Here is a 27,956-nt window from a genome sequence, read left to right as displayed (position 1 = left end):
TTATTTATTCAAAGAACCAGCTCCTGGTTTCATTGATCTCTTCTACAGTAGGTTTTTTGTTAGTTTTGTTTATTTCTATATCATTTATTTCTGTTCTAATCTTTTTTATTTTTCTTCTGCTCTTGTCCATAGGTGTTTGTTGTTGCTGTTTTCAGCTCCTTTAGGTACACAGTTAGGTTGTTTATTTAAGATTTTTAGGTCTAACTTGAATCCCTTGTAGGCAGCATATGGATGGGCCTTGTTTTGTTATTCATTCTGACAGCCTGTGTCTTTTGATTGGGGCATTTAGTCCACTTATATTCAGAGTAATTACTGATGCATATTTAGTGTCATTTTATTACTTGTTTCGTCATTGTTTCTGCAGGCTTTCTCTGTTCCTTTGTAGTCTTTATTGTTTTTTATCTTTCCCATTCAGAGTCTGCTTAGTATTTCTTGGAGGGCTGGTTTGGCAGTCACAAACTCCTTTAGTTTTTGTATGCCTGGGAAACTCTTCACGTCTCTTTCTATTCTGAATGACAGCTTTGCTGGATAGTGTATTCTTGGCTATAGATTTTTCCCATTCAAAATTCCTGACTTTAAAAGCCCAAACTGAGATGATAGTTCTTTGAGTATCAGAGTCACCAGATAGTATTTTGTGTAAAACCTGAACTTGTTGATAGGCAGAAGGCTAAGTAGTGAGACGAAATAGATAGCAAACAAGTAGAGGGTATTAGCAGAGAGCTCCTGTAGAGATACAAAACTCTTGCATCCAGTAGTAGGATGAGACACTGGTATTGAAAGTACTACATTTCCTCCTACAAGGCACTGAGAGTTCAAATGAAGTTGGACATGTGCCTGTCTATTGTGGTTAATGAATAGTCACTGCCACAATCCCTGCGAATACTTTCAGTTTGCTAAAACCCACTTCCTTATATCCTATCTATCTTACAGAAGAAGATGAATTCCAGGATGTCCACTGGTTAGACATTGGTAGTGGAATTAACGTTTTGTCCTTTTCCAGATAGATTCATGCTAGTGTGAGCAGAAAGGGGAGTTGAAGAGGATGAAGAAACTAGAAATGTTCTGAGTAACATATTTCTGTCATTTAGTGTCTTAGATCCAACAGGAACCTACTTATCTGAGCTTTTGTGGATTAATGACTTTATTCATGAGTAATCAGAACAAGAGAAAGCTGATTGCAGTGCTTCTCAAATTTTAACAGGCAACAGAAGGAATCTGCTCCCAGAGATTCTAATTCAGTAGGTGTGGGTGAATTAGGACCTGATGATTTGTACTTATAATAAGTTCAGGTGAAGCTGATGATGACAGTCTGGGATGGTGCTTTAAGGATGGCTGGCCTAGTGTCTAGCTACTCAAAGGAAGAGCAGGAGTGGTATACCCTGAGAGCTTGTTAGAAAGGCAGAATGTTGAGAATTAGCATTTAACAGAATCCCATGAGGATCAGTAAAGTGTGAAAGTTTGGGACACAAGGTTTTAGTATGTAGATTCTCAAATATGAATTAGATTAATCTTAAACCCAGCATGGTTTTGTGACAATCCTGCTCCAAATATTTTTCCCATACTATGATTAAACATAAAATAGTAATACAGATTTCAGAAATGACTGCAAAGCATTTGAAACCCCTGAGCACTAACAAACTTCCTCAGGCTTGGTATCTCCATTTGGTTTAAAAACAGAACAAAACAAACAATGGGAGAGATAAACATATAATTTCTGACTTCAGCAAATCAATTTCATGTTGGATGAAAAGTGAAGAAGTTTTAATCTGTTCTGTACTCCATTGGGTGAGAGACAATATGAATAAACTGTTTCATTCCCCTAACAGCAACAACTCAGGGTCAGCAGTCAGCTAATCGCCTGCATGAAATTATCACTGAGGCCACCTTGCCCTCTGTGGCTCTGGTGGGTAGTGTAAGGGAGGAAGTGGGGGACCAGATGGTGGAGATGGGTCTGTCAGGCCCCATCTCCTTCCCCATTGCAACGGTAGCCTTGGAACAACAACAGGAAGAACAATTAGTCCTTTACCTAGCTTGTATAACATCAATACTCTTCTATTGTCATACTCTTTTTCTCTTTCTTTCCCATTTTATTATTATTATTATTATTTGAAGTATCAGACATTTTAGGAGAGACATTTACACTTGATTTAATGTTTATAACCTGGGGAAAAACATTTTATTTCTAACTTTTTTTTTTAAGGTTCTCTACAAGAAGATTTCTTTTTGTGTGTTTGGGAAAGGACAAAATATTGGTATTCTGGAGATCAAAGATTTATGAAGAATCAGAAAGTCCCTGTCTCTTCTGATTTTCCAATCCTGGAGTTTCCTTGAAAGCAAAGTGAACCCAGAGTGTTAGATTTATTCTTTCTCTCTCTCTCTCTTTTTTTTCCCCATGTGCCTTTCTTTTCCCCTCCCCTTCAGAATGTTTCCTGCCTTCTCTACCATGCCCATCCCTTGGCAGCTCATGTTTGGTAGGAGCACAAGCCCGTGGTCAGATGCAACATCCTGTCTCATATTGTGTCCATCATTGCCAAAAGTGGAGTGAAACTCAGGAGCTGAAAAGCAGAGTCACAGTGAAAGAATGGGGAATTATCTCCTGAGAGAATTCAGGTGAGTCTGAAGCTGGGCCAGGGTCCTTTTTGGAAAAACAGAGAGGGGTAGACTGGATGTATGCATTTGGAACAGTGACACAGTGATGCTTTAAGAGGTTTGAACCTCTTTGAACAGCATTTTTAAGAACACACAGTGTCCCATCACCACCTCAGTTTACTCAGCCCTTTTACCTTCTTTGGAACCATGGTAGGTTGCCAGTTTTAGAAAATAAAAATAGAGGTTTTCAAGTTAGATTTTAATTTCAGAAAAACAATTTTTTTAAGTGTGAATATGCCTTATGCAATATTGGAACATTATTGCACTGTCATAATTATACTAAAGAATTGCTGTTTAAATGAAATTCAAATTTAACTGCATTTTGCATTTTATCCAGAAACCCTAGTCTGTAGTCACTTGAATTTTTCTATACCTTTTTATCCTCATCTGGGTATACAGTTTATCTTCCCATTCTTCAACTTCATGGGGTCTGGATGAGAACAAACAGGTTCTTGAAAATTATGGATGCAAAATAATGTACTCAAATGCTTTTCAATTAACTAGTACCTTCTCTTGGTGATTTTTAGCCTTCTTCACCTTCTAATACTTTTTAAAAAATATTTTATGTATTTATCTATTTATGTATTTGACAAGAGAAAGAGAGAGAGAGAGTGCACAAGCAGGAGAAGTGGCAGGCAGAGAGAGAGGGAGAATCAGACTCCCTCCTGAGCAGGAAGTCCAATGTAGGGCTTGATCCTAGGAAGATCATGACCTGAGCCAAAGGAAGACACTTAACTGACTGAGCCACCCAGGTGCACCTTGAATGCTTTTGAAGTTGTAGAATAGATATGGATAACAAGACATTATTTTGCTTACAGCTTGCTTAATTTCTTTTTTATAAATATATAATGTATTTTTATCCCCAGGGGTACAGGTCTGTGAATCGCCAGGTTTACACACTTCACAGCACTCACCATAGCACATACCCTCCCCAATGTCCATAACCCCGCACCCCTCTTCCAACCCCCCCCCCCCAGCAGCCCTCAGTTTGTTTTCTGAGATTAAGAGCCACTTACGGTTTGTCTCCCTCCCAGTCCTATCTTGTTTCATTTATTCTTCTCCTACCCCCTTAGCCCCCCCATGTTGCATCTCCACTTCCTCATATCAGGGAGATCATATGATAGTTGTCTTTCTCAGATTGACTTATTTCACTACAGCTTGCTTAATCTTAAAGGACTGTTTTTATAGCACCCCACTTTTCCACCTACTTACGTTAACTCCTTCCAATCTTATTATATTATGTTATATAGTAAGACAAGATTTTTAAAAGCAAGATATAATTGACATATAACAGTATATGTTTAAAGTGCACAGCTTGTTGATTTGGTATATTCATATATTGCAATATGATTACTACCATAGTATTAGCCAAACACATCTATCACATTACATAAATTATCACTTCTTTTTTGTGATTAGAATAATTAAGATCTAGTTCCTCATCAAGTTGGAAATTTACAATACAATGTTGTTGATTATAATCACTATTTTGTGCATTAGATCTCCAAGACTTATCTATCTAGTAGTTGCAAGTTTGTACCCTTAAACAATATCTCCCTAATTTATCCACCTCCAGCCCTGATAACCACCATTCTACTCTCTGTTCCTAAGAGTTCACCTTTTTAAAATTCCACAATAGAAGTGATATTTGTCTTTCTCTGTCTGACTTGTTTCACTTAGCATAATGCCCTCAAGTCCATGCCATGCCATGTTGTCATAAATGGCAGGATTTCTTTTTTCTTGTGGCTGAATAGTATATATGGACATATTCTATCCATCATCTGTATCTATCTTTCTATTATCTATCTATCAATCTAACATCTATCTGCTCTATCTATCATCTATTTGCAACATCTTCTTTATTCATTCACCCATTGACAGACCCTTAGATTGTTTCAATATCTTGGCTATTGTGAGTAATTTTGCAATAAACATGGTAGTGCAGATATCTCTTTGATATCTTGTATTCATTTCCTTTGGCTGTATACCCAGAAGTGGGATTGTTGGATCATATGGTAGTTCCATTTTTAATTTAAAAATTGTTTTCCATGGTGGCTAGATCAATTTATATTTCTACCAATAGTAAAAGGTTTCCTTTTCCTTTACATATTTGCCAACACTTCATACCACTTCTCTTCTTGATGATAGCCATCTGACAGGCACCAGGTGATATTTCATTGTGGTTTTGATGTGCATTTCCCTGATGATTAGTGATGTTGAACACCTTTTGGTATACCTTTTGGCTATTCATTTATGTTCTTTAACACAACTAGATTCATCTGCTCATGACAGAGCTCTATTCACATTACTCCTGTGTTTCAGGATACATCCATTTCCCACTACTTAACATGTAAAGTGTAGACCACTTATTTTGGAATTTAAGGTCTTATACATTCTGTTTTAATAACTCCCTGACAAATGAAATAAAATATAATAATAATAATAACAATAACTCCCTCCATCTTGTTCTCTTTTCACTTGGGGCATTGCCTTCACTGCATGGCTTAGCAATGAGCCTCTGATCAATTATTTCAGTTTAGTAAAGATTCTCTCAAGGATAACTGTTGTCTTGAATATATTTTTGCAGTCCCGATGTCTCCCTAGAACTTAACGCAAAGTAGGGATTTAAATAAAGTAAAATTAATTTGGTTAAATATATTTTTCTGCCCTTTCTACCGTAAATATGTTGTATGGACTTTATACCCTTATCAAATTGACCACTGATTCATCTTTTGATTTCAAGTCTGTGTGCACTGGCTATCAAAACTCTTACTCCTGAGTACTTTTCCAACCATTTTTACTTGTCAAAATATTCATTCTGCAATGCCCTGGCCTAATGTGACATCTTCCTGATCTTTGCCAGAAATTATTCTTTCACATTTTTATGAGTTATAAATGGTTTATATGCATTTATGACACTAGCCACATTCTACCTAGTGTCATGATTACTTATATACAAGTCTTTTAGATTATTGATCCTTCAATTACAATGACAGTACCTTTAAAACTTGAGCATCCTTGAAACTTGTGCTTATGCTCTATGGAAATAAAGTTCTCTATAAATGGTTTTTTGCTATTACAAAGAAGCATATGTAATTCTTATTTGAGGAAGTAGAGGTCAAAATGATCTGCTTTGTAGTACTGAGACTTAAAGGAACTTTCCATTTTTAATTATATCCCTTTTTGAATTGATTAAGTTTTCTGACATACATCTGCTACCATATTCTGATAGAGATGACAGTCTTTGGAAACAGTCATGGACTTTTACTTTATAAATATTAAAGCAGTAAGAGGATGTTGCTTCAATTTAACCATGCTGTAGTGAAGCCATATAGACTCAGAGAGATGGAAATGTTTTGGTTTGGTCACATTTTCACTTGCAAAGACCCTCTTCTCATTCTGCTCTTTAGCCATTGCTCTTTGCTTAGAATTCTAGGCCTGATTTTCTGGAAAAGTCCATTTGATGCGTTTTGGTTTTATTTGTTTTCTAAGTTTTTATTTAAGTTTTAAATTTAAATTTTATTTAAATATTTTAATAATATATAAATAATATATAAAATTATATAATTAATATGATATAATTAAATAAAATATTAAATATTTTATTTAAATATATTTAAAATAAATAAAATATATTTTATTTATTTATTTAAAATATATTTTATTTATTTTAAATAAATAAATAAAATTTTATTTATTTCAATTTAATTTGTTTAAATTAAATTTTATTAGTTAACATACAGTATGATATCAGTTTCAGTTCTATTTTAAAATCTATACAGACACAAAGAGGAAAGAGGAGGACATTGACTCAGGAAATCTCACTGTGGGTATCTGTGAATGAAACCTCCAGTGTCCAGCATTTTCCACACACTTTACAGCAGTCAAATTCAGTGACACTCAAAGAATTCACAGGGCTGAACACAATATTCAACTTGCATTGATAATAACAAATGATGATTATTTCTTTGAGTAAACTATTGGTGAACTTTGGAAGGCAGGTTAGCAGCATTGCTTGGAGCTCATACAATTAGATAAAAGGGAAATGGATAGTTTCCATTAAAAGCTCACCTGGGAAGTCTCAGCCTGCTTTTCCTGTAGCACTGGATACATTTCTTGGTTTCTCTGATTCCATATTCCCATGCCCTAAGTAAGGATATGAATATTTCCAGATCCTTGATTTTGTGAAGCTAAAATGAAACAATATATTTATGTTAGCAAGAATATGGTAGGTGATTAATCAGTATTAGCTGTTATTTAACTACTTATAGTGCTCTGAAGTTGAGCTTGTTTTCAGGTTCTTGAACTATATATTTTATTTCAATGAACCACTCATAGGAATTATGTGGTTCTCATGGAACCTCACTCAATGCACTGTAGATATGAATGAGAACAAGATGGAAAAATTCCACCTCATGGAACTTATTCTAGCAGGATGAAGGAGTTGCAAAAAGTTCTATAAATCATGTAATTCAGTTGGTCATAAGCACTACAAAATAAAGCAGAAAGAAGGGTGTGATATTATGGATACCTGACTTCTGAGGAAAGACGTGTATAATTAAGTGAGTAGGTTAGGCAAAGATCTGTGAGATTAGCTTCCAGACAAAAGATCATGTGTAAAGACCCTGAGAAGGGTCTGAGCATGGAGTGTAGTGGGACAAAAAGGACAAGAGTACATGAGGTTAATGAAATGAGTTGGTTCACTACTTGGCAACTCCACAACCTACAGCTGGTTATCTTGTTTTTGTTGTTGTTGTTGTTTTCCCTCTAAGTTTTATTAAGATATAATTGGCAGACAAAAAATTACTCATAGTTAAAGTATACATTTGTTGAGTTTAGACATATGTGAACTCCTGTGACATAATCACCACAATCAAGGTCCTAAACATATCCATTATTTTCAATTTCCTTGTGTTTGCGTGTGTCTCTGTGTGTGTGTCTGTGTGTGTGTGTGTCTGTGTGTGTGTGTGATAAGAACACTCAATATGAAATCTATCCTTTTAACTTATTTTGAAGTGCACAGTATTCTAAATTGTAGGTACTATGTTATGTAACAGATCTTTGGAAAGTATTCATGCAACATAAAATTCTTTGTGTACACTGGGCAACAGCTCCCTAGTCCCTGGTAGATACCACTCCATTTTCTGCTTCTAAGAGTTTGATTATATTCAATTTGACATATAAGTGAGGTAATTCAGTATTTGCTCTCCAGTTATTGAATTAATTCATTTAAGCATAATATCCATAAGGTTCACTCATGTAGTTGCAAATGGTAGTATTTCCTTCTTTTTTATGGTTGACTAACATTCCAACGTATGTCTATGCAATATTTTCTTTATCCATTTATCTTTGGAAAGACATTTGGTTTGTTTCTACATCTTGGCTATTAGTAAATAATGCTATAGTGAACATGGGCATGTGGATAGGTCTTTAAGATCTTGATCTTGATGCTTTGGATATATACTCAGGAGCAGGATTGCTAGTTCATATGGTTATTCTATTTTTAATTTTTGAGGAGGCTTCATGGCATTTTCCATAGTACCTGTACCATTTGCCTTTCTACCAACAGTGCACAAGAATTTTAATTCCTTCATACCATTGCCCATTCAACACCCATTCTTTTAATTTTTTTTTAAATTTTTGGATGGAAGCCCTCCTAAAATGTTTAAAATAATAACTCATTGTGGTTTGAATCTGCATTTCCCTTGTAATTATTAATGTTGAGTATGTTTTCATGTACCTGTTGGCCATCTATCTGTATGTCTTCCTTGGAGATGGAGGGGAAACAACATAATTTTGCTTAAAGAGTTGGTTTCAGGGGCACCTGCGTGGCTCAATGGGTTAAAGCCTCTGCCTTTGGCTCAGGTCATGATCCCAGGTTCCAGGGATCTCTGAGTCTGGGGATCGAGACCCGCATCAGGATTTTTCACAGCGGGGACCCTTCCTCCCTTCCTCTCTCTCTGTCAGCCTCTCTGCCTACTTGTGATCTCTGTCAAATAAATAAATAAATAAAATCTTTTTAAAAAAAGAGTTGAATTCAAGCATGCATTTTTATGGAAAAGGCTTTAATCAATAATTTTGGAAAGTCCATATGAGCACTCTTTGCATTAAGGAAAAAATTAAACTTAGAATAGACTTCAGTGAATGTTGATTTAAAATAATAATAATAATAATAATAATAAGCCCATTTAAGAGACCCTGCACTTAATCACTGTGCTGTAGCTTAAGAAAAATTACATAGTTAAGAGAAGATAAAAACTTATCAAGGTCTTTTTTCTATTAAGTGATGAAGTTACAGTGTAATTTCTGTCTTCCCTTTTTTTCAGGGTTTATGGCATGATGACTTAACATAATATGTGATATACTATAAACTGAGTATGGGGGTAAAATTTCTGATGTCAGGTCATGTGTCATTGCCACTGTACCACAATAGCCTCTTTTTCAAATAGAGCAGAAGTTAATGTGTTAATGCTCGTCACCCATAAAAAAATAGATAATTGAGACAAGCAAAATTTGAAACTTCTGTTCTTTGAAAGATGTAGTAAGATTAAAGAGCAAGGCACAGGATGCCTGGTTTGCTTAGTCAGGTAAGCATCCAACTCTTGGTTTCTTTGGCTCAGGTCCTGATATTAGGGTCCCAAGATTGAGTCCAGGGTTGGGCTCCATGCTCAGCACAGATTCTGCTTGGGATTCTTTCCCTCTTCCTCTTCCTTTCCCTCTGCCTTTTGCCATGCTTTCTCTATTCTCTTCTCTCAAATAAACAAATACAATTTTTGAAGGGCAAAAAAAAAAAAAAAAAAAAAAAGGAAGTTAATGTATTTTAGGTAGAAGTGTAAAGAATGTGGTATAGAAACAAAAGGAAATAAATGAGTGCAATTCTGATCCAGAATAGCTTAAAGGAAGGTCATGTTTGAGGAATTGCTGTATGGATTGTGCTGCAAATGTTTAACAAACCAATAAAATTCAGAAAAGACTTTCCAAACTGAAGGAACAATATGTGAAAATGTATAAGAGTTTGAAATATCTGGTGGCTCCAAGCATATTATTCAAGAATAGAGCCAATAGGAAAAAAGCAGATGGAAATGAGGTTTGGTTGATGATGTAGTCTTCAAAGGCCCAAAGGAACTTGTGATTCAGTGGATATTTGTGAATTGGAGAAAGATGTAACGTGGCTCATATTTTAGAGAGAAATATCTGTTCTCTGTGCATTAGATGGAATGGCAGACAAAAATGGACAAGTTAAGAAACTTAAAATATAATAAGCAATAGATTGTAAAAAGCTGAGATGTGGCAGGAACAACCAAAATGAAAAAAAAAAAGTTCAACAATAGCCAAACTATGGAAAGAAACTAGATGTCCATCAACAGATGAATGGATAAAGAAGATGTAGTATACACACACACACACACACACACACACACACACACACACACACATCTATAATGGAATACTATGTAGCCATCAAAAGAAATGAAATCTTGCTATTTGCAATGACATGGGTGGAACTAGAGGGTATCATGCTAAGCAAAATAAGTCAATTAGAGAATGACAATTACCATATGATCTCTCTGATATGAGGAATTTGAGAGGAAGGTGGGGGGTCATGGGGGGAAGGGAGGGGAAAATGAAACAAGTTGGGACTGGGGAGGGAGACAAGCCATAAGAGACTCTTAACCTCAGGAAACAAACTGAGGGCTGCTGGGGGATGGGTGGGCACAGGAATAGGGTGGCTGGATGATGGACACTGGGGAAGATATGTGCTATGGTGAGTGCTGTGAATTATGTAAGACTGATGATTCACAGATCTGTACCCCGAAACAAATAATACATTATATGTTAATTAAAAAAAAAGGTTCAGTAAAAGTAAACACATTTCCAATGATTCATCTTGATGTTTGTCATTTGGATCACAGATGTGCTATAAGAGAAGGTTAAGATTATTTCCCCAAATGAAATTTAAAGTTACTCCTGTTATCTCCCAGAGAGCTCTCCATTGTTAGAGAATCTTGTAATATACTGCACTTATATGGAGATAGAGGAGACACAGAAGCAGGGAAAGCAGGAATGGGTTTTATGTGAGGTGATACTGAGTTGGGAAATTCCCAGTTTCCTCCTTGGCCATCAGATCCTCAACAAGTATACCAGATGGAGGAAACAGAACTGAAAAGAAATAGACAATCACTCTACATCACAAGTCACTTTCCTTTACTATGATAAAACATTTCACTGTCTCCAGACCTAACCATAGTACTTAACCTAGTACCCCTGTGGGGTCAGCCAAGCAACAAAAGAGCCACAAGACTTGTACCAAAGACTCTCTAGATTTTATTCTTAGTCATTCCAGTCCAGTGGAATTACTGGGGAAGAGAAATGACATTTATGAATCTATTTAAGGGTGCCAAGCATGTTATGTAGTTGGCTTTAATCCTCCTAATGATACTATAAAGGAGACATTGTTATTCCAATTTTTACAAGTTTTGAAATTTAGGTTAAAAGATTGTGGTTTCACAGTAAGAAAAGGTAATTTAAATCACTAGACATGAACCAAGCAAGACTCCAAAGCTCACTGGCCTTCTCTATTTACTAAAGGAGGTCTTCTATAGGACTCCTTTCCATGTTAAAAGTGAGCCCATGCTGTACCCAGGACCTTCTAGTTGTTCTCAAAGGGGATTGATGGGATGTAATGCAGCATTCTAACTCCTGCTCATCTGTGGGATTCAACACTAAATGAATAATGGGAAGTGTTCCTTCTTCCAGAAACCTATAGCTTGTATACACATTACATGTGTTAGGGTCTGTGATCAAAGGAACAAGACTGACACAAAGCAAAAAATCAAACAAAGCTTTATTTCACACCATGCATCAAAAATGAAACTGGCTGGTAGGGGCCATCTCTTATGAAGAGAGGACGATGATGACCCCGACAAGGCTGCTCCCAAGAAGTCCACTCCGGATGAGACCGCTCTGGATGAGGCCGCTCCACAGATGAGGCCACTCTGGATGAGGCTGCTCCTAGGACGAGGCTGCTCCAGACAAGGCCACTGCTGATGAGGTCGCTCCCGGGACAGGGCTGCTCCCTGGAATGAGGCTGCTCCCCAGATGGGGCTGCTCCCAAGAAGAGGCCACTCTGGACGAGGCTGCTCCCGATGACAAAGAGGTGATGACAAAAGCGACAATGACAACGAGGATGACAACCCAATGACACAGACTCTGCTCCCCATGATGCCACTCTGACAAGGCCGCTCCCCAGAGGAGGCCACCGCTCCAGACGAGGCCACTACCAACGAAGCCGCTCCTAAGATGAGGCCTCTCTGGATGAGGCCGCTCTGGACGAGGCCACTGGACAACAAGGCCACACGCCGATGAGGCTGCCAGGAATGATGCCACTCTGGCGAGGCCACTCCCAGCCGGGGGATGCCTCGGGGCAGCGAGGCCCCTCATGGCGGGGCTGCAGCTTGGGGCGGTGAGGCCCGCTCGTGGCTTGGGGCGGCAAGGCCGCTCATGGCGGCGAGGCCATTCATGGCGGGGCCATGGCTCAGTGGTGGCGAGGCTGCTCCCTGGCAATAGGGGCGGCGGGGTTCCCAACAACTATCACTACAGTGGCTATCCTGACCGCTATCCTAAGGGCTCTCCCAACTAAAGGCTCTAACTCCTCCTATACTCCTACTACTCCTACTACTCCTCCCCAGCCCAGCCTCACAGACTAACCTTTATAGAGGTGGTTGAGCTCTGCCCACACACAGGTGGCCAATGGGATTTCAACTCACCTCAGTAAATATATGCATGCCCCACTGATTGGATGGCTCCATTCGGCCTGGCCCACCCCTATATCCGGGGTTTACAAGTAAGTTCCTCTGGGAGGGGCAGGCCCTTACACATGTAGAATGCATAAATTCTTCTCTCCATATATCCATTGATGGATTTCAGGATCCACTACCCCAAAATATGGTGCCTTGTTGTACTGAATATCTTACACCAAAGGAGTTTGAGAAAATGGCAGAAGCAGAAAGGTCACTCTGATCTCCCTAGCCTCTCATCCCTCTCCCTGAAAACAGATAATAAATCTCCCACATAAAGGGGGTTCTTCCTGTACCAGGAGGAGAGGAGACATCCTCATTACCAGAGATAGGTAATTTAGGGTTGAGAGGGCTGTATAAATGAAACTTGTTAATTCAGCATTTACCACGGCTAGTGCAAACCGCTCTGCCTTGTCCATTCTTCACAAATTTATTGTTTCTTTGTCTAAAAGGTATGAAAATTTTCTGCTGTGGTCAGTTTTTTGGGTCTCCATCATCTTGTGAAGGCTCCTATATTTTCTTCTACTGTTATGTGACAAAGATATTTCTCTAAATTTTTTTCTGACTTTCTTAGTTAGATTTTTATCCCCCATATTCATTGAATATAGCATGAAGTAGGGGTTTTCCTTTTTTTCCCTGCTCTCCAAATAGTGTGTCAGACTTTACAACTTCATCAATTAAAAATTCACTCTTTTCCCATTGATTTATGGTTACTTCTTTATTATATATCAAGTTTTTACATATAGATATATGCAAATAGATCTGTTTCTTTGTACTCAGTTTCTTTATATTGACCTGTTTCTTGTCTTTACTAGCAGCATACTGTTTTTATTATTATGACTTTGTACATCATTTGGTATCTGGTGTGTTGTCATCCTCTATGATATCACAGAGGCTTGGCACAGGAGATATAAACAATGGCAGAATTTTTTTTTTTTTTAAAGTAAGATGGTTTCAATATAAAGAATTAGGTGGTTACAAAATCGCTGGGATGGTTGAAGGTGAGGGTTTGAGGCTGGACTCTTGTAAAGATATCCTCAACCTACAGAATTGATCTAGGAAGCTACTGCTGCCTGGGAGGCTTTTTGAGTGACTCCACATTCAAGAATTCACCACCAGCAATGTCTGCAAGCTTGGAGAATGGACAACAGAATGCTGATGCAGAAAAACTTCCCACCTCTGAGCCTGATTGTCAGAGGAAAAGCCACAAAAGTCCTCGGGGTACTTTAGACAGCACCTAATTTGCAGCCTGAATATTGGCTGCAAGTGAGTCGGAGAAAATTAGCTAGCTGTTGCTTTCCTCTCTGACCAGAAAGAGCGTGGAATGGACATTGACATTGCCTGTTAACAGTTTCCAGAACATGCTTCTTTGTTCTTTGATTCAAAACTAATTTAGCTCTTTGAGGACTTTACCTTCCCACATTTATTTAAAACTGAATTTGTTGATTTTATCAAAAGTACAAGCTTAACATTTGATTGGGATTACATCGACTAGACAGATTATTTTGAGGGAAAAATGCTATAAATACGCAAATACATTATTCAACAAAAACAATTATTTAATGGCATTTATTCAAGTCTCCCCCCATGTATTTTCGTAGGGTGATAATTTTTGTCTTGCATTGTTAGGTTGATTCCTAGAAGTCACTTACATCAGTCCGTCTATGAAGTGTTTTACTGCTGTTGTTGAAATGTTACTAAATTTTGTAATATTATTGTGCATCTACCACCCTTGTTGACCTCATTTCTTTTAATACTTTGTTAATTTTATTGGACTTTCTACATAGTTAATATATTTTCTATAAAAAATTTTCTCTCCTTTTTCATCTTACAACTATTACCTTTTTTCTTGTCTTATGTCATTATTATGTTTAAGCTATCAATATTTTTGGGTGTCCTTGTAAATAATCTTAGATTTTTTTTTTTTTCTGAATTGTTCCATTAAGTTTGCTGTATGTTTTTGGTATATTGATCTTATCACAATAAGGAAATCTCATCTTATAATAAGTTTCACTGTTTAATTTTTATTTTTAATGGGACTAGATATCCTCAAATACATTTTTTTGGAAACTATTAAGATAACCTTATAATTTTTCTCTTAGACCTCTAAGGTGGCAAATCATGGCAATGGGTTTTTTGTTGTTGTTGTTGATGAGCTATCTTTTAATTTCGGGGATAAAACCCACTCAGTTGCTATGTGTGTGTTATTTTTACTGAACTTTTAGAATTAGTTAATTCATATTGAGGAGTACTGTGTCTATTTTCATGAGTAAATTGAACCTGTAATTCTTTTCTCCCACTTATTTAATTTTGCACTGAAGAGTCTTCTAATCTCATTAAGTGGATTTGACATCGTTTTCTGTTTTTCTATTTCTGAAACACCTTTCATAAGAGGATATATTTGTCAATGAAGTTTGGTAAGACTTTATATGGGAACATGTTGGCTAGAATATTTTGAGGTATGGATGATATTCAAGTGACAACTTTTGCATTTTGTTTTTGTCAGATTTTAAGTCATCAGGTTTATTATATAACTCTTCATGGTACTTGTTTGTTTTTTTCTTATCTTTGTAATACTTACTCTGAAATTTGTTTTGATGTTAGATTTGTTCCCTTTTTCTTTTTACTTGAATGTTCCTGCCAGATTTTTGCCCATCTTGCCAATATTACTCTTTTCTAATATTTGGTTCTCACATTCATTGCTGCCCATAACTTTCTTTGTTTCCTTTTTTTTTTTTTCCCAAGCAGAGATATCTGCTTACTTTGTCACTACCAATCATTTGTGTTTTCTTATGAAAACAACTCATTTTCTTCACATTTCCCTTTATCTACATCTTGGAAATAATCTTCTGTGGCTTTCACTATCATTTTATTAGTGTTTTAGGATATTTGCTTCATGTTCCTTTCTTTAAAATAAAGTTTACTTATTATATTACTTAATGTCTAGACATATGTGCATTTTTAGGTATTTCACTGTTAATTTTCAGTTTTATTACTTGATAAAGAAATAGAATGTAAACCGTTGATTTTTTGGTATTTAGATTTCCTTTGTGAATTTGTAGTGTCTTAAGTTAATTCCAAATACTTAGGAAGTTAAAAAAAAAAACAAAAAAAAACAGGAAGTTTGGAAAAATCACCCATGATCTCAACACCTTGGCCAAAACACATTTTTAAGATTCATTTAATGTCTATTTTCTTAATGATAGAATATAAGATGATACATTAATTCAGCCAACAAATATTTGTACATCACCTATGACCTGACATTATTTGAGTTCTGCCTGATTAAAAAAATTACTTTGTGTGCAGCAGAATTTAGTGTCCATTTATGTTCAGTAATAATGACATGGAATTCCAATTAGGTTCCTGCTAATGTTAAGGATTTTGTGTTCCTGCTTTTTTTTTTAAGATTTTATTTATTTATTTAACAGAGAGCGAGAGATCACAAGTAGGCAGAGAGGCAGGCAGGGGGGTGGGGAATCAGGCTCCCTGCTGAGAAGAGAGCCGGATGTGGGGCTCAATTCCAGGACCCTGAGATGACCCTCAGGTCATGAGATCATGATCTGAGCTGAAAGCAGAGGCTTAACCCACTGAGCAACCCAGGTGCCCCATATGTTCCTGCTTTTAACTTTAAAATACAAACATCCATTTGAAGGGGAAGTTAGTGAATCAATAACTTCAAGGAGAATTATTTTAGCATATTCTGTTTTCATTGACCAGTTTAGAAAAATTGAATATTGAGAAAAGTGGATGCTAGGGAACCAGAAGAGAACACATGGGACACTGAAATTAAATTTTGCTCGATTTAAAATCTATGCTATGAAGTAATCATTACATCCAAATTTAATCATTTGTGAATATTATCCAGAAATCTCTGCATCTGAACTTATCTCCATAAAGGACCCTTCCTCCTCAAATTTGATTTAATTTGTATTTAGCAAATTATTTTCTTTCCTTCCTGGCCCAATATGTCAATATCTAACTGTGTTCTTGAACTTGTAAACACCAACACTGAGGAAATGTCTTCTCCAAATAATGATGGTGAGAAAAAGTGAGGCTCATAGTCAGGATATTTTGCATGCAGTCCTACATAGAAGCAGGAGAATAGACAAATGTTGGGAATGCAATAATAGAAGAAAAATAACACTCAAAAAATTACTGTTTGGATAACCAGTGTAGTGACAAATTTGATTAATGCAATCATGCACTTGGGTCTGTAGCTCACTATTGTATAATCTTGAAAGCCCCCTATTTCTCTAACCTTAATTCCATCACTCAGTGCTTGCTTGATTCTTATAAGGAAGGTAATAATTGTTGGGACAATACCAAGAGCAATATGCACAACAAACTTCTCTGAATGTAGGTGTGGGTTATAGTGTTCAATATGTGCATGGATGGTCAAACAGCAGGGTTGGGACAATCTTGCTCTGGCTCAGAGGTCCAAAGTTGATGAGACAAGTATTCCATGGGGATGGATGCATGAGAGCTCCTGGTCTCTTCTGGGCTCACTGGAGAAGCCATACCTTCTTGTTGTTAAGATCTTTCTCTATTCTTGACCCCTCCCACCTCTTCTGGAAAAGTCAAAGTATAGGTATTCCAAACCATTGTGAGCCTGGTCTCTATGGTTAATTTCTGAACTGCTTCTATATTTGTGACTGCCTGTCAGCTCTGAAGGACAGAGAAGTTTGGCAAAAAGAAAAAGCAGTCTTTGCTTTAATGGTAAGGAGAACAAGAAAAGGGGGTAAAAATATGTGAAGGAAATAAGACTTTCTTTTCTTTTTCCATCCAGTTACCTGAGAAACAACCAAAAGAAGCTCAAGAAAGTAAACCAAGATGTAGAAAGAAAATGGTAAGCACACAGTGTATCATAGCATTTTTCTCTGAGTTTACCTCCGTCTCACAAGGACTGAGAATCTCTCATAAGAGCTAGCATCTTATTTTAGAACTCATAGAGGTACAATCACAGAATTCTTTGGTGATTACCTCTAAGACTTGGGAGAAGGTTAGTTGGAGGTTCTAAATAAAAGAAAAAGGCTATTAGTGCACATGTTTCATTGCTTCATGGTTATGTAAAATACATGTACAAACCTATAAGTGAAATAAAGGATGCTTATTTTAGGTTGGCTGTGTACAATGGCCACACCTCCAACTTATTCCTCACAGCATAATCCTTGGAAAATATAAATCTCATCATGTCTTTCCCTTGAGACCTTTCAGTTGTTCTCCAGTGCATTCAGAAAAAAATCCAAACTTCCCTGGGGACTACAGTCCTGAAAGGATTGACCCTTGCATATTTCTCTGATTTTATTCCACACCCTCCACCCTCACTCACCATCTTCCAGGAATTCTGCTGTCATTTCATGTTCTTGAAGCCACTAAGCTCAGGCTGAACTCAGTGCCCTAGTGCGCACTGCTCTTTTAGCACTCATGATATTTATTCTCCATGCTTGTGCTTCATAGCATCTCTTCCTGGAAATTCTGACTCTCACAGTCTCCACCAGCAAATATCCCTGAGTACACAATATGAAAACATTGCTTTCACACCCCATGGATTTCCTTCACTGCCCACTATGTCTATGATCTAGTAACTTTATATTAGTTTAGCATTTTATTTTATTTATTTTTTTTAAAGATTTTATTTATTTATTTGACAGAGAGAGGCAGGGAGAGAGAGAGAGAGGGAAGCAGGCTCCCTGCTGAGCAGAGAGCCCGATGTGGGGCTCGATCCCAGGACCCTGAGATCATGACCTGAGCCGAAGGCAGAGGCTTTAACCCACTGAGCCACCCAGGCGCCCCTAGTTTAGCATTTTATAGTCCATCTTCCTTTATAGACTGTGTGGTCTTTGAGGTTCTGACCACAGCTTGACTTGCCTATCTGTTGCCCAACCCTTAAAAGATACTCAATGGAAAAAAAGAAAAAGAAAAAAAAGAGCGGAAAAACAATAGCTATCTGGACACTGATATCTTACCCCAGCTTAGATAAACCCTGCCCTGCTTGCTGACTGTGGGATTTCCATATTTGCACTCAACCTCTTTCCTAATCATTGCATCTCAAGAACTGTTTTTTTATCTGAGATGGTCATTCCTCTCTAAGTGTGAAAGGGTGAGGGATTGAAGGGAAGGCCCATATTTATCGCTATATATTGGTTCCTCTCATTTTTTCTCCTTTGCTTGTTTTTTTTTTTGCTTCTTTTTAAACAATTTTTATTTTATTTCATTTGTTTTAGACAGAGAAAGCATGAGCAGTGGGGAAGGGGCAGAGGGGGAAAGAGAGAGAGAGAATTTGAAGCAGGCTCCCAGCACAAAGCCTGACCCAGGACTCAATCTCACAACACTGAGATCATGACCTGAGCTGAAATCAAGAGTTGGAGACTTAACTGACTGAGCCACCCAGGCACCACTGTTTTCTTCCTTAAATTCCATATGAGTGAAATCATAATGATATGCGTTTTTCTCTGACTGTAGTTCCATCCACAACATTGCAATGGCCAGATTTCATTCTATTTGATGGCTGAGTAATATTCCATTGTGTATATATACCAGTTCCTTTTCCATTCATCAACTGATGGATATTTGGGCTCTTTCCATAATTTGACTATTGTTGATAATGCTGCTATAAACCAGGATCCATTTATCCATTTGAATTAATGTTTTTGTATCCTTTGGGTAAATACCTAGCGGTGAAAATTGCTGGATCATAGGATAGATTTATTTTTAACTTTTTGAAGAATCTCCATACTGTTTTCCCCCAGTGGCTGCTAATTTTATGAATGGGACTCACAGATCTTTAACCAGTTAGTTTGGTGAGGAAAAACTCAACTCTTCTGACTACCTGAGTCAATTGCAATCAATAATATTATGTAAGACATACATGGGCTAGAATTAAATTCAGTTTCATTTTGGCTAATTTGATCAGATCATGTTCTTTGAATAAAGTTACTTTTGCTACATTTTCCTGAGTCAATTTTGGTTATTTCATTTTCACTGGAATATTATCAATTAATTCATGATTTTAAACATATTTATCAAAGTTATTGTGTGAGCTCTTTCAAGTCATTTAGTTTTTTAAAATTTAGGTTTATAGACATATAGCACAGCAAAATTCATCCATTTTAGGTAAATTATTTCATAGGTTTAGAAAAACATACAGTCATGTGACCACTGTCTCAATTAAGATATGGAATATTTTTTCACCCTTCCCTCACTGACAACCCCTAGCAACCACTGATCTGATTTTTTTTTTTCCAGGATGTCACAGTATCATTGCTTTTATGTTTATTATGTTCTTATTTTTGCTGTCCTTAGATTTTTTTCATTGTTGCTATTCTAATTACTTTAAATTGAAACTTAATTTTTGTGTTTCCAGTTTTTTCTTATTTAAAAATGGGGACATGTAAAAATATAACTTTTTCTCCAATAGCGTTTCTCTTTTAATTTTTTTATTTAAATTCAATTTAATTGACACATTGTGTATTATTAGTTTCAAAGGTAAAGTTTAGTGATTCATCAGTCGCATATAACACCCAGTGCTCATTACATCTAGTGCCCTCCTTAATGTCCATTACTGCCACTCACTTAATGTCCCATACCCCCACTCACCTTCCTCCAGCAACCCTCAGTTTGTTTCTTATAGTTAAGAGTCTCTTATGGTTTCTCTCTCTGTCTGATTTTGTCTTATTTTGTTTTTCCTTCCCTTCCCCTATGTTCATCTGTTTTGTTTCTTAAATTCTGCATATAAGTGAAATTATGACATATTTGTCTTTCTCTAGTTGATTTATTCTGCTTAGCATACTACATTCTTGTTCCATACACATTGTTGCAAATGATAAGATTTTATTCTTTTTATGGCTGAGTAATGTTCCACTATATATTACTTCTTCATTTATTCATCTGTCAATGGACATCTGGACTCTTTCCATGTTTTGGCTATTGTGGGCCTTGCTGCTATAAACATTGGGGTGCATGTGCCCCTTCAAATTACTATGTTTTCATCCTTGGGGTAAATACCTAGGAGTGCAATTGTTGGGTTATAGTGTAACTCTATAACATTAAAAATTTTATCTCATCTACTTCCATTCAAGTACCAAGCACAAAGTTGTAAACATGAACTAGATTAAAAGAAATAATAATACAAAAATCAGAAAAAATCTATTAAAGTCAGATAGATGTAATCATCTCTTAATAATTATTGTTAAAAATACTTAATAAAAAAAGGAAGTGGCTAGCATAAAGAATGAAAACAATGGAAAAGAATGATAAAATCTTTAGAGATTAAAACAACATTGAAAGCATCAATAAGTACAACCAAGTCTTTATTTTCTTTTTGTTACTTTCAGAGGTAGAATTTAATGATTCATCAATTTCATACAGCACCCAGTGTGCATTAGTTCAAGTGCCCTCCATAATGCCTGTCACCCAATTAATCCTTCCCCCACCCACCTTCCCTCCAGCAACCGTCAGTTTGTTCCCGATAGTTAAGAGTCTCTTATAATTTGTCTTCCTCTCTGTTTTTATCTTATTCTTTTTCCCTCCTTTTCCCTATGTTCCTCTATTTTGTTTCTCAAATTCCACATATGAGTGAAGCCATATGGCATTTGTCTTTCTCTGACTGACTTATTTTGCTTACCTTAATACTCTCCAGTTCTAGTCAGGAGGCATGCAGGTTTCTCCCACTCTGAGGGTTCGGCACAGTGCCAAATGGCACGTTTTCCTCCTAGGTGGCAACCAGAGTCCTGGGTTGTGAATCAGGGATCCCCAATCTGGAGGGCTTGGGGGCTAAGCCTCTGGGGATGGAAGCTAGAAAATCCAACCTAGGGTTAGGGTTAAGGCCTAGGGACATGACAGCTCTGATCTGCCAGGGCTGAGGCAGGCTCCCCCAATGGCTGAGTGGAGGGCGGGTGTCTGGAGGATAGTCAGGTCCCTGGTTGGTGGTCCTGGGGGGCGCCCATACTGGGGGTGACCTCATGGGAGCATGCAGGTTTTTCCTGCTCTGTGGGTTCTGCACAACTCCAAATGGCACAGTTTCCTCCTGGGTGGCAGTTGGAAACATTGTTGCAAATGGCAATATTTCATTCTTTTTGCTAGGTGAGTAGTAATCCATTCTGTCTCTATCCCATGTATTGTTAAAGGAAATAGTATTATTGTCCATATTTTGTTACTTTGTATTTTATGTGTGCTTGGATTTGAACTGTTTTTAACTCCAAACACCTAAAAAATATTTTTTATAATAAATTCTGATTTTATTGCATTATTATCAGTATCAGTATCTATGTTATTTCTGCTTGTAAATTTTATTGAAGTGTTTTTTTTTCATATATTGTGCATCAACTTTGAAATAAGTTACTTATAGTCTTTAAATTGTTGTTTCTTCTTATGGAGAATAGTTTTACAATTAAAAATACTGCAACTTTAGATTGTGGTTGTAAAGGAAACATTTTAAAAATTAACAATCAAACCTTAGCACATCCTTGGATGCAACCAGAATTTAATAAGTGTAAGCTAGCAATTTGTCTATTATGTTCCATAGACTTTGGAAATTCCATGATAATTTTTTAAGGATCATAATTTGAAATTTATCTATTAGGGAAGCCTGATTAATTATGTGTTTTAGATATTCTATGTCCTTATTTTTCTTATTTTTTGTTACTGTCTGAGAGAAATTAATCTACTATTTCATTTGAGTTAATGTTCATTTTTTTCTTTGCTTCATATTGATTCTAAATATTTCAGTAAATAACATTTCATAAGAGTTGCAGGCATTTGTGGTTTTGTCTTTATCATGTCATCTCCTGTCCATCTTTGTTCTGAAATGAGAGGAGGGAAATTTGTTAGTCTTTATCTTCTAATGTGTATGAAGACCAATGTGGTGGAAGGGTCAAGATAGGTGGGAGAATGGCAGACAACTCCCCTTCAGGAAGCAAAGAGAATAAGGGTGATTAACATAATAACATAATATTGTCTGAATTAGTTTTTACATATAAGGCTGCATTGGTTTCCTTCAATTGCCATAACAAAGTACCACAGACTGGAAGATTTAACAGAAATTTATTTTCTTTCAATTCTGGAGGATCTAAGTCCAAGATCAAAGTGCTGGCAGAGTGGGTCTCTTATGAGTTCTCTCACATAAGTTTATATGCCTGTCTTCTCTCTGCATCTTACTCTATGCCTGTTTGTGTCCAAATTTCATCTTATAAGGGCAACACTCAAATTAGATGAGGGCTCACCTCAACAGCCTCATTTTAATTTAATTCCCTCTGTAAAGACCCTGTCTCCAAAAATAGTCACATTCCAAGATACTAGGCATTAATCTGGGGGGAATACACCCTTAAATCCATAACATATGTCAGTAAATAACAACAACAACAGGGAAAGAAAACAAGAAAGCAAGCAAGAAAAATAAAGAAAAGAAGGAAATAAAGAAAAAAAGAAAGAAAGAAAGAAAGAAAGAAAGAAAGAAAGAAAGAAAGAATCAATCCAGGGATATTTCAAGTCTGCAAGTTACAGCTAGCCACAATTCCCAAAACTATCTCACTGTGTTTAAGACAGGCAGTCAGTAGTAGATAGTGATAATCCAGAGCATGGATTTAGAGAGATTTGGATTTTATGACCAGATCACCAAAGACAGAGCTGGCTGAGCAAGTTAGATTCATCATGCACCAACTTCTTTGTAACACGACTTTGCATTCTAATATTCAAATGAAGTTTACAGTCATCTTCTGATTTGTTCTTTTCCATAAAGAACTCATAGGTTTTATAATCCCTGGTACTAATGTCCTTGACAGTACATTTTCACTTCTTGGTGAGTCATAGAATTCTTGTTGTCATCCTATTTTCCTCACCACTTTGTGGACTTGGCTTCAGATGGGAAGTCTGGGCTACCTTAAGTTCAGCTCATTGATGAATTAGTTTCACAGTAAGTGTTTTCTTCATGGATGTTTTAGAATTTATTATTTATTCTTGAAGTTCAGAAGCTATTACATATCTCAAGGTTCCATGTGATTTGTAGGGTTTTTCCCCCATAAAACACATTTTCAGATTGAAGTCTTTATTTCAGGGGCACCTGGGTGGCTCAGTGGTTACAGCCTCTGCCTTCGGCTCAGGTCATGATCCCAGGGTTCTGGGATCGAGTCCCACATTTGGGCTCTCTGCTCAGCAGGGAGCCTGCCTCCTCCTCCTCTCTCTCTCTGTCTGCCTCTCTGCCTACTTGTAATCTGTCAAATAAATTTAAAAAAAATCTTAAAAAAAAGAAGTCTTTATTTCAGATATCTTATTACACCTTTCAATACTTTTGTTTCATTTATGCAGTTCTCATCTCCAAGATTAACAACTTTGTGTATGATGATTTCTTTCCATTTTATTATTCTTTCTCTAACCATACTACATTCTGATTTTCTATCACTTAGTGCTCACTTCCAGCATGTATTACATGCTTCCAGCTTTTTAGAAATGCCCTTTGCAATGACATGGAGGGAACTAGAGGTTATTATGCTAAGTGAATAAGTCTGTTAGAGAAAGACAAATACTATTTGATTTCACTCATATGTGGAATTTAAAAGAAACAAAATAGAAGGATATACATGAAGGAAAGTAAAAATAAAACAAGATAAAAATAGGGAAACAAACCATAAGACTCTTAACTATAGGGAACAAATTGAGGGCTGCTGGAGGGGAGATGGTGGGGAGATGGGGTGATTGGGTGATGGGCACTAAGGCAGCCACTTGAATTAATGAGCACTGGGTGTTTTATGAAACGGATGAATCACTAAATTCTACTTCTAAACTAACCAAGAAAAGAAAGAAAGAAAGAAAGAAAGAAAGAAAGAAAGAAAGAAAGAAAGAAAGAAAGAATTGATTGGATGCTTTTAATGTTGTTTTAATCACTGAAGATTAAATCATTCCTTTCCATTGTTTTCCTGCCTAATGATAGCCACTTTCTTTCTCCATTTATTATTAGTTTTAACAATAACTATTAACAGATGATTGCATCTATATAACTTTAATACATTTTTCTGTTTTGTATATTATTATTTTTTAATCTAGTTCTTGTTTACAACTTTGTGCTTAGTACTTTGACTGGAAGTAGATGAGATAAAGTGGTGTGTTCATACCTTTGTATATTTGTTTGGGGAAGATACGGAGAAGAATATAAGTTAAGATTCAGGTTTTGCTTTTGGTGTGTTGTCTCAGACTGCCTCCTCACTGAATACTGTCTTCCTTCTGCAGTGGGAACATTTCTTTTCCATGTATATTGCCATCTTTGATGTGTGCAGGCCATTAGAAGATTCTTTGTCTATCTTTCTGCTCAAGTTTGGGGTTCTGGGATGTGGAAATAAAAGCTGACATGTTGACTACTCCAACTTCTCTTAACCACTTACTCGCTGTTGTGGTGTAGAATTGTGTTCTTGTAGAGATAATCTCTATTTCTCTCATCGCCAGCCTACACTTAATAATATTGGTCACTGTAAATTTGTGTTCAAAATTTTTGGAATTTTCTCATTTACCTTTAAAGATATAGACACCCTCATCAAGGGCAGCAGAAAAATAAATTGACTTTCAATATTCTCCATTAAATTGTTCCAAATTTTAGGGGTGCCTTAGTCAGTTAAGTGTCTGCCTTTGGCTCAGGTCATGATCCCAGGGTCCTGGGATCAAGCCCCATGTAGGGCTTCCAGGTCAATGGGGAGCCTGCTTCTCCTTCCCCCTCTGTAGCTCCCCCCGGTTGTGAGTACACTCTCTCTCTCCCAGTCAAATAAATAATTAAAATCTTTAAAAAGTAAATTGTTCCAAATTTTACTATGTTGCACATCTGTTCTTCATACACATGGTATTGTACATAGTGTGATAATCTAGTAATTCCTTCAGCTTCATAAAATATGGAATTTTATTCTCTGCTTCTTATTATTTTCTTAGATTTTTTTAAAGAGAGAGTGCACACATGTGAGAGAAAGGGGGGAAGGAAAGAGGGAGAAGAAGAGAGAATTTCAAGCAGGCCTCACATCCAACCCACTGCAGGCCTCCCTCTCATGACCCCGAGATCATGACCTCAGTTAAATCAAGTTGGACACTTAACTGATGGAGCCACCCAAGCACCCCTCTTTTTCTAGATTTTTGTTTTTTCATCTTTATTTAGTTATAATTGACAAATAAAATTTTAAAATATTTAAGGTGCATGTGGTGCTATATGTATATTTTGTGAGTAGAATCCCCCTCATCAGGTTGACTCCCACAGTGTTATCAACTATATTTCATGGTTTTTCGGAAACAACTTGAGTAAGGAGGCTTTTAATTTTAATTAATATTTGAAATGCAAGTCTATGAATGACATTAGGTTAATAGCAATAAAATCTTTCAAGTGTGTTTTCAGCTTCAGATGACTGGGCTGTGTCATGTTATTATCTCTTTCCTTTGCAGGCAGGAAATGACTACATTTGAGAGACAAAATCAAGTACAGGATAAGAAAAGTAAGTCACTGCTTCATAATATTTTTCATACAAGGGAATTTGCAAATTTAACATCTAAATTAGTTCTGATACTATGTTAGGTTTGAAGGAAACACAGCTTTAAGCCCTTATAGGGATGTCTTAGTCCTTCATTTTTTTTGTCTAACAAAATTGATCTCATTACTTTTTGCATGAAAGTAATATCTGTGTGTGATTTATTTCATTTTCCTTAAATTTTTAAGTTTTTACAAGTTTATTATTCACTTTTTGTTAAAGGTAATAATTTATTTATCTTGTTAAAAAATCTAATAACTCAATAGAGTGTTAACCAGGTGACATGTAAAATACAGAAAAAGAAAGAAGCTAGATTCTTAGCTATTTGTCCTATTAGAAATATTTCATTCTTTCTTGGATAGCCTGAATTTCTTCTTTTTTTCTTGTGAATTACACTTTTTTATTTATTAAGTTTTTATTTTAATTCTAATATAGTTAACATAAAATGTTATATTAGCTTCAGATGTATAATATGGTGATTCAACAATTCAACACATTACTCAGTGCTCCTCACAAATGCACTCCTTAATCCCCATCACCTATTTCACCCAACCCCTTCCAACTTCTCTCTCAGAACCATCAGTTTGTTGAGGTGTTTTGTTTCTTAACTTCCACATATGAGTGAAATCATATGATACTTATCTTCCTCTGACTGTCTTATTTTGCTTAGCAGTATACTATGTGGTTCCATTCATGTTATTGCAAAAGAAAGATTCATTCTTTTTTATTGCTGAATAATGTTCTGAGCTGTGTAAGTTCTTAACACATTTTGAATATTAACTCCTTAGCAGATATATCATTTGCAAATATCTTCTCCTACTGAATAGACTTCATTTTTGTTTGGCTAATGGTTACCTTTGCTCTGCAAAAACTTTATTTTGGTGTAGTCCCAATAGTTACTCTTACCACTTTTATTCAACGTTGTACTGGAATTCATAGCCACAACAACCAAAAGAAAAAGAAATAAAAGGCATCAACGTGGTAAGTAAGAAGAAAACCTTTCATTTGCAGATGACATAATACTATATATGGAAAACCCTATAGACTCCACCAAAAACCTATTAGAACTGATAAATGAACTTAGCAAAATTGAAAAACAAAACAAAACAAAACAAAAACTATACAGAAATATGTGGCATTTCTATACACAAATAATAAAGTAGAGGAAAGAAATTTTTTAAAAATCATCTCATTTACAATTGCATCAAAGAGAATAAAATACTGATTAAACTGAACCAAGTAGGTGAAAAACCTGTACCCAGAAAACTATAAAACATTGATGAAGCAAACTGAAGACAACACAAATAAATGGAAATATATTCTATGTTTATGGATTGCAAGAAACAGTTTATTAAAATTTATATACTATCCAAAGCAGTATACAGATTCAAAGCAATCCCTATCAATATGCCAACATTTTTCACAGAACTGGAACAAATAATCCTAAAATTTGCATGGACCACAAAAGACTCTGAAGAGCCAGAGAAATTTTGAGCAGGAGAGCAGAGAAGTTAAGAGCAAAACCGGAAATATCACAATGTCAGATTCTGAGTTGTACTTCAAGCAATAGTAATCCAAACAGCATGGTATTAGCACAAAAATATACACAAAGATCAATGGAACAGAATAGGAAAATCAGAAATGGATCCACAACTCTATGGTCAATTAATCTATAACAAAGGAGGCAAGAATATGTAATTGGAAAAAGTCTCTTCAACAAATGTTGAAATTGTGCCTGGAAAATGGAACAGCAACATGCAAAAGAATGAAATTGAAACATTTTTTTACACCCCACCCCCAATACACAGATCAAAATGAGTTAAAGATAAAAATGAATTAAACACCTAAATGTGAGACCTGAAACATAAAAGTCCTACAAGGAAACATGGGCAGTAATTTCTTTGATATCAGTTGTAGAAGCATTTTTTAAAATATTTTATTTATTTACTTGTCAGAGAGAGAGCACAAGCAGGGGAGCAGCAGGCAGAGCAGGGAGAAGGATAAGCGGGCTCCTGGC

General features: G+C 36.3%; 1 protein-coding gene across 1 annotated transcript in view; it reads left to right on the top strand.

Annotated features, from left to right (window-relative positions):
• Positions 1-2,490: 2,490 nt before the first annotated feature.
• Positions 2,491-27,956, top strand: part of GCSAML (germinal center associated signaling and motility like) — a 59,592-nt gene continuing 34,126 nt past the window's right edge. Inside the window, exons 1-3 of the mRNA XM_047731770.1 lie at positions 2,491-2,610; positions 17,236-17,295; positions 25,857-25,906. Of these exons, the coding sequence (XP_047587726.1) occupies positions 2,582-2,610; positions 17,236-17,295; positions 25,857-25,906 (139 nt within the window). The 5' untranslated portion in view covers positions 2,491-2,581. The remainder of the gene's footprint in view (positions 2,611-17,235; positions 17,296-25,856; positions 25,907-27,956) is intronic.

The sequence above is a fragment of the Lutra lutra genome, chromosome 5 (assembly GCF_902655055.1).
Source record: "Lutra lutra chromosome 5, mLutLut1.2, whole genome shotgun sequence".
Lineage (NCBI taxonomy): Eukaryota > Metazoa > Chordata > Mammalia > Carnivora > Mustelidae > Lutra > Lutra lutra.
This window is presented reverse-complemented; position numbering and strand designations above follow the sequence as displayed.